The sequence below is a fragment of the Loa loa genome (assembly GCF_000183805.2).
Source record: "Loa loa unplaced genomic scaffold supercont3.159, whole genome shotgun sequence".
In the NCBI taxonomy this organism is placed as follows: domain Eukaryota; kingdom Metazoa; phylum Nematoda; class Chromadorea; order Rhabditida; family Onchocercidae; genus Loa; species Loa loa.
The window spans coordinates 105,674-119,344 of record NW_018108339.1 but is presented as its reverse complement, the minus strand read 5'-3'; the positions used below and the strand labels follow the sequence as shown (position 1 = coordinate 119,344).

The window sequence follows — 13,671 nt, the reverse complement described above, 5'->3', positions numbered from 1 at the left end:
AAATTGCTCTATATACCCCAAATACTTCATTATACCATAATTGAATTCCTTTTTCGTATTAAATGAGTACATTTAAAAGTCTTAGAATGAAACAGAGAATTTCCTAGTTCTCCAATTTAATTTAAAGCAAATTAATGTAACAAAATCATAAATTAAGCTAACGGAACTATAATGTGAGAAATTCTTTCGGGCATAATTCTACAAATTTTCAATTTTCCAAAACTATGTAGTGATTAGAGAGAGTTTTAACTTGATTAATTAGTCATCTTAATTGTCAAAAATCAAATGCTAGGAAGCAGTCAGAATAAATTACAAGAGAATTTTTAACCCACTATTTTTACATCTAGGAGAAGGTTGAATATGTCTGAGAAACGGATTGGAACAGTGTTGACATACTTTTCGCAGATTAAGTAAACTTCTTGTTGATGTCATTTATGCTAAATTAAGGACAAATAAAAACCTTGCCTTCAGAATAAAGAGGAATAAATAATGTATAACAATGAACCAACTCATCATGTTAACATTCTTTTCAAATATGCAAATTTCTCGGATTCAATCGATGATTAATTTGCTGTAAGATGAAAAACAGCCCTTCCTCTAATCGATATTCGGTACATCAGTAGCAGCACTATTCAGTAAGGTGTTTTAAATAGGATAGCAATTTGGCGATGCAAACTTCCTGGAGGATATCAGAAGTTGTGAAATTTTCACCAACCCATATGATATCCTCAATTAATTAATCCAAGTGAATAATAATTTCATCTTTCGCTTACATCATTTTTTAATCAGGTTAAGATTTCGTTACCAAAAATTATCATTAAATTATCAATACAAAAGAGAGGAAGGAGATAAGTTATGAAAATTTATTCCTCTTATCAACTGTACGTCTCCTCATTCTTCCGCTAAATTCAAATTCCCGCCGTGTATGTTATTCTTGGCAGTGTATCAGTACTTCTATATGATGGAGTATTGATGACCCCCTTTCATTCTTGATGTGTTTGTTAAATTTTATTTTTATTTCTTAATGTTTTGTTAGCTTAATTCTTGTTCAATTAACTTCTCAGAATTGATATTTCTATTTTCCTGTTGCACTACAACTACCAACGGTACCAATGGTTTTTTTCTGTTAAAGAAGCTGTTGCACCATAACTACCAATGGTCATCTGTTAAAGGAGAGTAGTTGCATCAAAATTACAACAATCACTGGTCACTTATCAAAGTAGTTTGTATCACAACTATCGGTGGTGAATCACAATCACCAGTCTTTCATGGATTTATGTTTTATTGAATCGTTTTCTGTTTTCTGATTTGTAGAGTGATCTCTGAACTATTCATGCATAACTGTATCACGTCTTAATTCTGTCACGTCCTCTCTGAATTGCATCATATCGGAACTCTATTTGTGTAAGCTAAATACAAATTCATGTTTCAAGAGAACTACGAAATTCGGCATGAATTGCCGTTGCGTCAGTTTGCGTCAACTTTCAGATGCCATAGAGGTAGAACATAACGACATAAAAGACTTGATAATCCTGAACTTGAAATGTTTGCGTAAAATATATTTAGTTTAGAAAGTTTTAGCCACGTAACTTTTCTTTTTGCTTGTAGTGATTTTCATGAATAATTTTGTTGTCTTACAGAAACTATCGACAATGGCAGATGATGAGGAACAGATGGATGTGCAAGCGGAAAATGAACAACGTGCTGCGGGTTTAGCAGAACGAGCTGCTCAAATATTGCATAATTTGCCATTTTTGAATTTCCCAGCCATTGCACCTCATGAAGGTCGACACGATTTGGAACCACTGGATAGAGATTTTCATGTATTAGTACACAATGCAAATGCTGTATTAGCTGAACAACTTGCGGTGCTGGGAGAGTTGGTTTTTTTTATCAAAACTTAAATTTTATCTAACTTAGTTTGTAAGTGTTTTTCTTTTTTTTGTAGCATATAATTTGTGGGATCTGATTTTATGATTTGCATAGGATTTATTCTTGTTGAATTTATCCTTATTTAGTTGTGTGAGATTTCTTCGAAATTACTTTTCTCATTTTCAGTAGGTAATTTCAGCAAATCCTCTCTAGATCCATTGATAATCCGCGGATTCATCCACATCCATGGTTAGGTTTATCCGCGGATTTACGATCTGATGGAAGATTTTTTTATTGGGAATCAAAGTATCGTTGGGTGAGCTATTTTCGAGGAATTCAGTATTCACAGAGAAGCGAATCGTGCAGACGATGAACCAATAATGGGTGGAATGGAGCGCATTGCCGTAGGACTCATTGATGAGTTACGTAATATGATTGAACATCTGATAAGACAACGCGATGAAATGCGACAACTAGTTATGCAACGAGGCTTGTTTGATCCACTCTTCGGTCAATGGGACGAATTGCTGGAAGTTTGGGGAGTAAGGAATTTTACTCGAGAAAGTGGAAAAATGAAGAATCCGAGTTTGTTTTCTCAACCACATTTGAAACATTTAACTTCACATATACAAATTATGAACTAATTTATAAGATTCACTTGTTTTAAACCTTTGTAGTTGAATTATGTAGTACATTTTTGACAATATTTTTGCAATGAATAAAGCAGATAAAGAAAATACATAAAACTTCAATGAGCACAGTTACCTGTGAGTCGTAAAAATGCTCCCATTTGTTTACTTTTTTCATTTCATTGCTAATCTTAATTACATTGTGTTTGAAAAAATTTCCGAAAAGCTAACCAATGTACTTTTGAATGCAAAAGTTTATTGCTAGTTTATTGTTAACCAATTTATTTCTTATTTTCAAGCAATTATTCACATAGTTTGAGCTTTTTCCTCAATACATAGATGAATCAGTTTCAGAAAAAAGAAAATTACAAAGTGAGTTTAAAAAAATAACTATTGAAATTCAAGGTGTTTACTTGTTGACAGCTTACTATTTCATATGGATTTATCTATGTATTTTAGAGGAGGAATTTAAATATTACAGAATCGCTGGAAAATATTGTCTTGGATTACGTCACGAGTATAATGAACGATATGCCAGCGGAAGCATATACTCTATCATTACCGTTACTGTTTGAGATCCACGTTGGTTTATATAAGAAAAACAAGTTTCTTATATTGTACAAGGAATGGAGTAGCATCGACCAGTTTCAAAAAATTCTAAATTGGAAAATGAGAAGGTTTGCTTTCATCGCGGGGGTTATTCTATATGTAGTTACATCTTACTGAATATTTTGTCATCTTTTGTGCTTGACGGCTCGTAATTTCTGGATTACGTCAGATTTAGTCTTTTAGCAGTTGAGGATTCGGTTATCATTCGATGATGATGCTGCAATAAATCGGACTTTACTTTTCAGAATGACAGTTCATGAGCTTTTCAATGGACTAATGAATAAAGGTTACCTAATTGAACGAATTTTGTTCGAAGATTTGAAGCGACGAATTGTGGATCGTACAAGAGCGAAAGATGTGGAATTGTATGATTGTACACTCACCCTAGGTAAATGATCGTCATTCATGTTGAAATTTCTCCATAGAGGAATGACATTATCAATGATTAGCACTCGTATCAATATTGAGTTGTTCGTCTTTGATAATATTATGGTGGTTAAAATATTACCGAAAGATATGTTTTCGAAAGTTTTCAAAAGATAAAAGTTGTTTTAGCAAATTAATAATAATAGTTTCTAGGCACTTTTCTTTTGGATCACGGGTCACTTACTCTTCCTGGTGAGATCTTTAGATATTGTCAAAAAATTTTAAATTGGCTATCAGTCGACCATCAGTTGCGTCAACGAAAATTATTTGAACTAAATTATTGGTATGTTTGTTTTCTAAGCTGTTTGAAATTTCTTCTTGAAATCATGTTAATTGTTTCAGCTTATAGCAATGCACTGAAATATATCACATGTTGTCCTGTCAGATGGTGCATGGTATCTCATTTCTTAATGGAATAGTAGTTGTTAGTGAAATGTTGGTAAAATGTTAATCATAATTGACTATAGCTATTTTTCTGACTTTGTCAAATCTTTAAAGGTTACTCAAATATTACATGAACAACTGCTCATTTGTCGAAGCAGTACATATTAGTTCATTTACTGACACCTTAATTGATAAACTCGAAAGCAATGGTGATATTGCGACACTTAATTTCGTGCAAATTCAAACTCAGTGCGCTTCTTTATGGTTAGTTCTTTCTAATCCCTGCTTAGATCTATATCTCTTAGCATGATGTGTTTGGTTGCTTTTGAAGTAAACTTCGTAATGCTTGATGTTTTCAGGTATGTGCTGGGTCATTACAAAAAATCCATGAAGTTTTGTTTAAAAGCACTAAAGGCTGCTTATGACAAGGGGACGCATATTGCTGTAAGCTACATTACTGAGAGTTAATGGATTTGAGATGAAACTAATTTTTAAATATTATATAATTTTCGTTATTTCCTTCTCTGCGAACCTTACTTTAAAAGCATAAAAAATTGAAAAAAACTAAATCCTTTCTAAGCGTTTTAACTTTCGATCCTTTCATGTATTTGTATGAGTTAACTACGAACTCGGCTCAGAGGTATTCATCAAAAATATATTGTGTACAATTGTAATTTATTGCTTAATATGAATTCTTATAGGCACAAGTAGAGGTTTTGTGTGTTACTGCAAAGATTCTTGTTTACAAAAGGCGTTTTAACTTAGCCTTGAGAGCTGTTCGTTTCGCTTTGGCAATTGTTTTGAGCCATCCAGAGCTTGAGAGGTTACTGTGTTCTGTATTATGTGATTATGGAGATTGTTTGCTCAATTCAGATCATGTCGAAATGGCTGTGCAGGTTTATACTGTAAGTTGTATGATTAATGATAATTATGGTACTTGTATTATTAATTAATTAATTAATTAATAATTAATGTAATCAATATTAATTGATTTTTATTAATTAGTTTCATCAGGTACTACTTGTAGTACCTGACGAAATTAATAATTAATTAATATTCATAATTAATTAGTTAATAATTAATTCATCAGGTAATTAGTAATTAATTAATAATTGATTAATTCATCAGGTTAATCAATTAATGATTAATTAATTAATTATATGAATTAATGATAATTGATGATAATGATAATTAGTTAATTCATATTCGATAATTGATTCGATAATAATTCGATAATAATTCATATTCGATAATTCGATAATTCATCGATAATTGATAATTAATTTTTTTTTTTTTTATTCATCAGGTACTACTTGTAGGATGATAATTATGCTGGGTATTGTACATAACAATATGCTTTTTATCATTCTCACAGATTTTGTTAATTATTTGTCATAGTGGACTAATTTAAAGACACATAAGAGAGTTTTTCTTTAAGAAAAAATTTTGTTTCTAAAATTCCTGGAAGTTAACATTTTCTTTTCAAGCCCTTATAAATTTAAATGTAAGCTGATGAAATCCGTGATTGATTTTGTTCATATTTGGCACTGTAAATTTTATTGAACTTGGGATCCTATCGAAAACATCCGAGATTTTTTCTTGAAGACGAAGAAATTTTTAAAATGATCCAATGTAGGTGATGGCAAAAATGGTTCACAAACATTTCGGAACAGATTCTCTCCGTGATGGCCAAGCAATGTATGAATATGCCCGTGCTGCGTACCGGCTTCTGTTTGATAATTATGCTGGGTATCGCACAAACAAGTATGCTTTTTACCATTCTCACAAATTTTGTTGATGATTTGTCGTAAGATGTTGGATTAATTTAAAGATACATTAGGGAGTTTTTTCTTTCTAAAAAATTTTATTTCTGAAATTCCTAAAACCTGCGATTTTTAGAGAAAAATATGTTCAGCTACGTTTTCGCTGTGAAAAGTACGCCAACAAAGCATTAGAAATTTGTCGAGCAAAACTGGGTAGAGACCATTATCAGCTGTTAAATGCCGAAGAGCTGCAAGGTTGTTGAGTATTAATTAAATGATTTGAATCGCAAGACGTTGCAAGTTGTTTTATTTCTACGTTACAGTCTAATTTTAATTCAAAGTTCCTATTACTTTTTTTCATATTAAGAAAAACGTATTTTAATATTAGTATCATTGTCAATACAATCATCACATCTATGGATGTGATTTTGGTCGGATTTTTAAGAAACAGCACACTGTCGCATCAATACCCAAATTACAAATTATAAATTTTGCTTCAGAAACACTTAGTTTTAGCACTAGTTTCGGTAAATGGTGCTTTGCATAATGATACTGCTCAGCAACAGTCGCTAAATGAAGCGATGGAAATACATATTCGAGCTCTAAACAAATATCTTAGCTTCAAAAGTGAGAATGCGAACTGTGCGAGGACTTATGATTATCTTGGCTACATATATCGTTGGTCTCAAAGACCTGAAGTTAGCATTCATATGTTTATTTGTTGTGAAATGTAGACTTGCAAAAAATCTGATTGCTTAACTCATTTTCGTATGGTTGCTGCATGATATTGAAATGTAGCGGAGTATCTTTAAGATATCCAAACAAATTACGAAGATGATACTGCATGATAATAATTAATCGATTTCGACTGCTGAAAAAGATTTTAGTGGTTCCAAAAAGTTTAACAACTTCATGGCAGTTACTGAGGTCAATGTAATTTGGTTTACTTGATCGAAGATATGCATTTTATCATTAAATAATTGTAGTAATGAGGTGAAAATAATCAATAATATGTCACTTACCATTCTTCACCTCATAATACCAATCTCTCCGTCGATTTTCCCCGTAATTCTTATTAAAAATGCTAAATGGAAATGATTAATTGAAATTATTTATCATAGGTGTCTGAGGAAATGTTTGAAAAAGCTTTGGCTATAAAGAATGTTATCTATGGCATTAATGATCATGAAACAGCTCTCACCATGGCTTCTTTGGCTCATCTTTATCTGAAGGATATGAATCAACCTAGGGAAGCTTTGGTTCTTTTCAAAAAATGTCTCGAAATTGGTAAATTTTCCTTTTGATTGATTTTTTAAAAAAATTTGCATTGTCATACTTGGTTAGCGGCAATTTCTTAAGTGTTATGGATTTCACCGACACCTTTTATATGTAAAGTGAAATTAAAATGCTTCATGCTCATATTCATCATTGATATTACTAGAAAAAGCATTTCTAATTTATTAAAACTCCAGTCTACTACTGAATCTCATGTTTTAATTTGTTATACATCTATATATCTGTATTAAGCAAACGCTGCGCTCAAAAGAAACTTCAATGCATCTGTTATTTCTTTGCATCGTTTTAGACATAAGTATATATAGATCTAGACATGAATAGTATTTTTCTATCCAGAAGAAAAGGACAATATCGATTCTTCTTTCTTAGAGTGCATTTGTCATCATTTTTCCAGAGCTGAATATATTTGGTGAAGAATATTCGGGTCTTGGCACTATTTATGATGGAATGATGTTAGCATACGAAATAATCGATGATTTCGCAGAAGCAAGAATTTGTCGCGAGCAGCTGTTATTATGGAAAGCTAAGATGCGCCTGCTTGAAGAATCACCATCTGAGAATCCCTTTGGGGAATCATTATGCATCGAAGAAACATTTTCAAATTTTGCTCTGGAGTGCTTTAAAGCTCTTAGTGTCAGTGAAATGCAGCATTCATCAGATATCGAGATGAAGGAAACGTGTTAATTTTCCTGTATATGCAAATTTATTTGAAAAAATTTTTCCCACATATAAAATGTAAATATTTTGTATCATTTAGATAATTGCCTTCCCTTTCATTATCATTATTGTAATATAGTTCACTTCATTTTATATCATTTCCGAATTACATAGTTGTAAATGAATAGTTGTCTTCAGTCCAGCTGGAAGTTTCAATTCCATTTTGCTTTCTCCGTTCTTCCTATTTTTCTTTGCTTCTCCACTTCCTGTCCATAATTCTTTTTAAACGTTTCAAGACGACCGTTCTGATAAACCAATCAGAGCATTTATGTTCACTGTAACTTATCAAATTTTTCACTTCATGGGATTACCCAGTTTCGTTTATTCCCATGATAAATCCGGTTTCTTTATTCCTATTGATATAATGCTAATACTATTGGCTTTTGTGCAATGTTTTTTTCTCTTTTTTAATGCCCACATTGAACTTCCGATATGACGAATAATAGGTTGGGTCGTTTCATATGAAATTTCCCGCTTTTGTGATCGCAAAAACGTGATAAGTTATTTGAAAACATGCTACATCTCTGAATTGATCAACTGTTCTGCAATCGATTTAAAGTTCCAGTGAACACTTAATTTAACATTTTAATCTTTTTTTTCTGTTCATTTGTTTCTCTAGTTAGTCGATCTTTAATATTCCGAGTTGTTAATAAAATTTTTTTTTACTTATTCGTTTCCCTCTTTTTTTCCATACTACCATGGAAGATATTTCTGGAAGATTAGTTGAATTAATGAGTTGTTAATTAAAAGTTATTAAAATAACTAAGAGATATAAGGGATACGGTTGAGCCAGTTTTTTGACGGAAGACTCCTTATTTTATGTGTATCTTCACGCTACTCATTACAATTTTAAAATAAAATGGAAGGGTTAAGTTTTAAGTTTTAACTTAAAGTGTTAACCTCAAATTTAGTAACAAGATGAATTTCCCAAATGATTGTACCTAGTCCAAAAAGTATCAATAATCTACGAAATATATGAAGTACTTGCTTAAAACAAATTTTAAGAGTAACCAACGTTTGCCATTATCATTAAGCCGGTTCTTTTAAATTTTTGATGAAGATAAGACTGAAAGGTCATAGAGCAGTTTGAAAGTAGTAATAACAAACTAATCGGATTAAGGGTGAACAGAGTTGTAAAGGTAAGCAAAAAACAAAAGGAAAAACATTTTTCTCATTTGTCTATCGTTGACATTTTCTGTAAAGTGATCGAAGCATGGTTTTTCAAGGGATTTTTAGAAATATTGTTTTGAAAGTAATAAATTTATAAAAATTACATGTTTTGCGAGTTTTCCAGCAAGTTATTTTGGTGAAATAATAATTTTGGTGGGATTTATCTTTAATGAAATTATTTTACTAACTTATTAAAGGTTTTAAGCGGAATTTTTCCACTAATGTTTCAAACATTTAATGGTCAGAAATATTTGATTTATTAAATTAGGATATTTCATTATGGCGGAAGTCTCGGTGATTTGGTAGTGGATGAGGATATATGCACGTTTAGGCTCTTTTCCTCAAATCTAATGACGATGCCGCATAGGATGATTTGATTCCTATGCGACACTATCATAAGATTTGAGTAAAGAGAATAGATTTTAGAATCTGAACATTCTAGGCTTCTTAAGGTAGAACAGATAAACGGTTGCAAATGGAGAATGCAATATGTTAATAATCAATTTTTATGTTTTTGATAATTTAGCGCTTTAGGTGCCAAATTTTCTAGAGTTGTACAAGTAGTTTAGTGCGTTTTCTGATAAAAGTAATTTGCGCCACATTAAATGTTTATTTAAATTATGACTTTATTAAAGGATAAATTGTGATGTAATCATAATCAATTAATCGATAAAGATAGAGCTCAAAGAAAATTATGGGAAGAAATTAAATAAGGCATATACTATCTAAAGTGTTATTAACTTCCAAATAATTTGATCATAAGGTGTTTAATTAAGGTGTGTAAAGAATTTTTAGGAGAAAGTAGAATGAATGAATAAGTAAGTAAGTAAAAACAAAAGCATAAATCATAATCTTTACCCAAATTCTATCAATGAAAATTGGATAATATTATCCAAAAAAAGAAAAATGATACAAAAGTAATACTACACTGATAGTAAGCTGGAGAAATGAGTAGAAGTTAAAGAAAAAGAAATTTCCAAAGAACATGATGGAATTCGAATTTTTCGTTCCATTTAAAATTCGAAATTAATGAACAATTAAAAAGGAAAAAACAATTAATTGCATAAAACAAGGATAAAATAAATGGAAGAATAAATGTAAATCATGCAATAATAGGAAATTCTGAAAATTCTAAAATTATAAAACAATTTAATTGAAATAGAGCAAAAAAAAAACAAAAAAAAGTGCATGTCACCTAGTCAAATTAAATCATTTAAAGGGAAGGCGTTAATTAACTGAAAAAGTAATGAAAAGAAAACTGGAAAAGGAATAGTTCCAAAAAACATTTTTCTTTAATTTTAAGAAGTTTTAAATTTTGAATTTTAAAGAAATTTTTAAATGTCAAATCCTAAAGAAAATTTTAGAGAAAAAGAAGTAAAAAAGTCAAAAAAAACTTGGTAAATCTTATTTTAATTATTCTGCATAAATTTTTTTGGGGGAAAATGTTCACCATAAAAAATCTACTGGGTTAAACCAAAGTTACTTTAGGTAACTTTACTTTTTTTCAGTTAACTTAAAAAAACTTGCTCAAAGAACAAATTTGATGAAACATAGTGAATCTATACATCAGAAGATTCACACCCAAAATACATTTGTCATCCTGAACAAGGTAAATGACAATTTCGGTGCCATAAGACTACATCGATCAAAAAATACCGTATGACAGACAGTAAAACCGAAATAACGATTTCAAGATTAGCAATGGTTAGAGCTAATGAATATTCATAAATGGATGTATTCAAATTAAAATCTTTTAAAAATGAAGCAAATACATATCGGTGTATCCGGAAATCCAGAATGATACATTCAGATATGCTAATAACATTAATGACTCATATCAGCAATTTTTGTTTGTTTTTTACTCAATGTATTTGCAGGAAAAGTTTTAAAGTTTGTTCAAAGATCAGATTGGAAATTTTTTCAATGGAAAATAATTTTGAGCAGATGTATATTAATTGCGCACATTTATCATACAAAATGTTAGGAAACATAAAACAAATAAATAAAAAAAAACTAAGATTTCCGTCCCGATTGTTTTCGTTATTACTGAGAAATGTCTCGGATTGCATTTCAATGTTTTCATGAGATCTCGTACTACATCTCGATCCTTTTAATGATATTTCGTTGCTACATCTTGATACTTCTCTTATTACTGAGAAATATCTGGGATTATGTTACAATGCTGCCATAATTACTGAGAAAGGTACTTATTGGTCTCGAACTACCTGATACCTACTATATCAATTTTTATCTTCAACATACAAAAATATTATCATATCGAATTGATTATCTAATTTCATCCTAAATTTAATTTTCATGAATCTCTGAAATTTTTATTAAGATTCATTGATTTATTGCCATAATTACGACACTTATAGAGTAACACTCATTAGACAATCTTTTCTCAGATGGAACATTTTCACATATAGCGATGACATTTAGTAATATTTGTCATGCTCATTATGTTTTTCTTCAAAACTTTCTTTCCCGCTCCTTTCACCGATGTTAACTGGAAAAACTGGAAAATTCATGAAAAATTATAATACATTTCAAAATCAGTAAATTAATTGATCATTGACATTAATGGATTACAATAGTTTCCTGATTGATTTTCGGATTTCATTTCTTTGTTTATAACTTGTTTAAGAAATTGGACGTTTAAATTTCAAAAGAACTTTTAGGCCAAGTTTCAATCGAATTTTAATATTACGTTTCTCAAAAAAAAAAAAAAAAGCAACTATTCGTAGAAATTTTCCAAATTTTCAGTAAAACTAGAAAGTTATTCGAACTCTTCCATATATATTGTAGATTTATAATTTATGACGTATGTAATGAAACTTAATCAATTTTCTAGTCTTTTATTTAAAGTGATCAAACTTAAATCAATTTCTCGGTTTTTGGTTTAAAGTAATGGAACTTAATTAATTTTTCGGTTTTAACACATTTTATTATCATTTATCTTCTTTTTTGATTCAAAGTACATCAATTTGAATGTGTGATATTATTTAAAAATTCACTAAACAAATTTTTTTTCTTGAGAGACTAAAGAAGAAAAAGAGAAGGAAAATTTCTTGATGAAGAGAACAAGAAGAATACAGCCTGTCTTTTTTCTTACATTAATTAAAAAAATCAAACTGAATCTAAAATGTTAATGATAAGACAATATAACGATGATATCTTTTAATCAATCATTGGGCTAGATTCATTATTATACTTCATTAATTTCATACAAACCAATCAACTTCTTTCATATCACTACTAAAGCATACCATATCATGTCGTATCATGCCATATCATATCATATCATATCATACATATAAGCTACTAATAGCCAATTTTCAAATGAAACGAAAAAAAAATTGAAAAATATTCAAAATTTTGCACTCCCACAGGCATTCCATCTGTAAAGAGTTGTGAGTGATAAATCTGAAGAAGTAATGTAAATGAAATATTATTTTAATTTGTGCAAATGATGAAAGTTTATAATGAAGACCATATTTTTGTCAATCAAACTTTGGTGACATCCAAGTGATGTCATCAAAGGGAAAAAAAGTTTGATTCTTTTGAAGGAGAAAAAAAAGCACAGCAATACACCAACCTATCCAATTCTTGTCCTTTTTCCGCCCAAAACATTTGATAAAAACTAAATTATATTTTCCATTGATCATTGACCTCAAACTCGAAATATACCTTTTATAATAGCTAAATTGGAAAAGAATGAAAATAATAAGCCTTTTCAAGGGTTTTTTTTTCTCGGAAGAGAATGACATTTGTCAACTTTCAAAAAAAAAAACTCTTATTCTTATCAATTTTTTGGATGCAAATTTAACAAGCACTTATGTGAAGGCATTTTATTTGAATGCAAAGAAAGTAAATTTATTTGAAAGATTTGCATTTCTTAAATGTCATATTTGTTTAAAAATTTTCGCATAAATTTCGAAATTATCTTTTGTATGAGATTTGCTGTTTTCATTTCTTCCAAATTGAAATCATGAAATTTGTTCCCATGGAAACCAGTAAATTCTACTAAAGGGATAAGTGTATAGGAAATAAGTGGATGAACAAATAACTACTTATCAGTACACCAGATAGATACTTGACTAGGTCTGGATATTTGTTTAGGATAAATTAGACAAGATATTTTGATATGTATTTGTGTGCTAGTAATAGTATTAGTAAAATACAGATGGTCCTTTATCATCTTTTCAATGATAATATTGAATTTCTTTAAAACCTAATCTAAATGATTCTTTTATTAAACATATGTTAATAAATTGATATTATTTTATCATATTATCATTTTTGGTATCCATTCATTTGGATGATTGTCATGATATTTCGGATTACCATGGAATTTCATTTCGATAAATGTTCACCCATTTATATTCATTACCTTGATGGACAGTTTAGTGGACATACATAAACAAAAGGATGATAATCTCGATAAAGGTGGACATTGATCGTTTAACATTAATTATCACTAAATTACACCTCCATCTCAATATCTTATCGTTAGCGACATATCTGCATGTTGCTTATATATGTGTACGCATTTACTTGCATGCATGCATACATAATTACTAATCTCTTTTCAGCATTTCCCCATATTCATAGATATTAATTAATTAATGAAGTGCACATATTTCGACTCTTACCCTATTGCTAGCATGCATGACAACAAACAATATAACTGAAATGAATTGAGGGGAGGGATCGATCGGTGGGTGGTTATCGATCGAATGACAATGTCATTAGCTCACGTTTCTGTTGTTTATCAGATATTAGCCCGTCCTGTCTTTTTTTCT

At 30.1% G+C, this 13,671-nt stretch overlaps 1 protein-coding gene across 1 annotated transcript; it reads left to right on the top strand.

Moving 5' to 3' along the window:
- Window positions 1-1,634: 1,634 nt before the first annotated feature.
- Window positions 1,635-7,663, top strand: LOAG_03482 (hypothetical protein; the record flags this gene model as incomplete). Its single annotated transcript, XM_020446333.1, has 13 exons — window positions 1,635-1,879; window positions 2,222-2,457; window positions 2,983-3,178; window positions 3,356-3,498; window positions 3,690-3,819; window positions 4,035-4,184; window positions 4,280-4,364; window positions 4,622-4,825; window positions 5,557-5,684; window positions 5,820-5,938; window positions 6,200-6,381; window positions 6,805-6,970; window positions 7,374-7,663. Exons 1-13 carry the CDS (start codon window positions 1,653-1,655, stop codon window positions 7,661-7,663), a joined length of 2,256 nt encoding a protein of 751 aa, XP_020303307.1. The 5' UTR covers window positions 1,635-1,652.
- Between the last annotated feature and the right edge of the window lie 6,008 nt (window positions 7,664-13,671).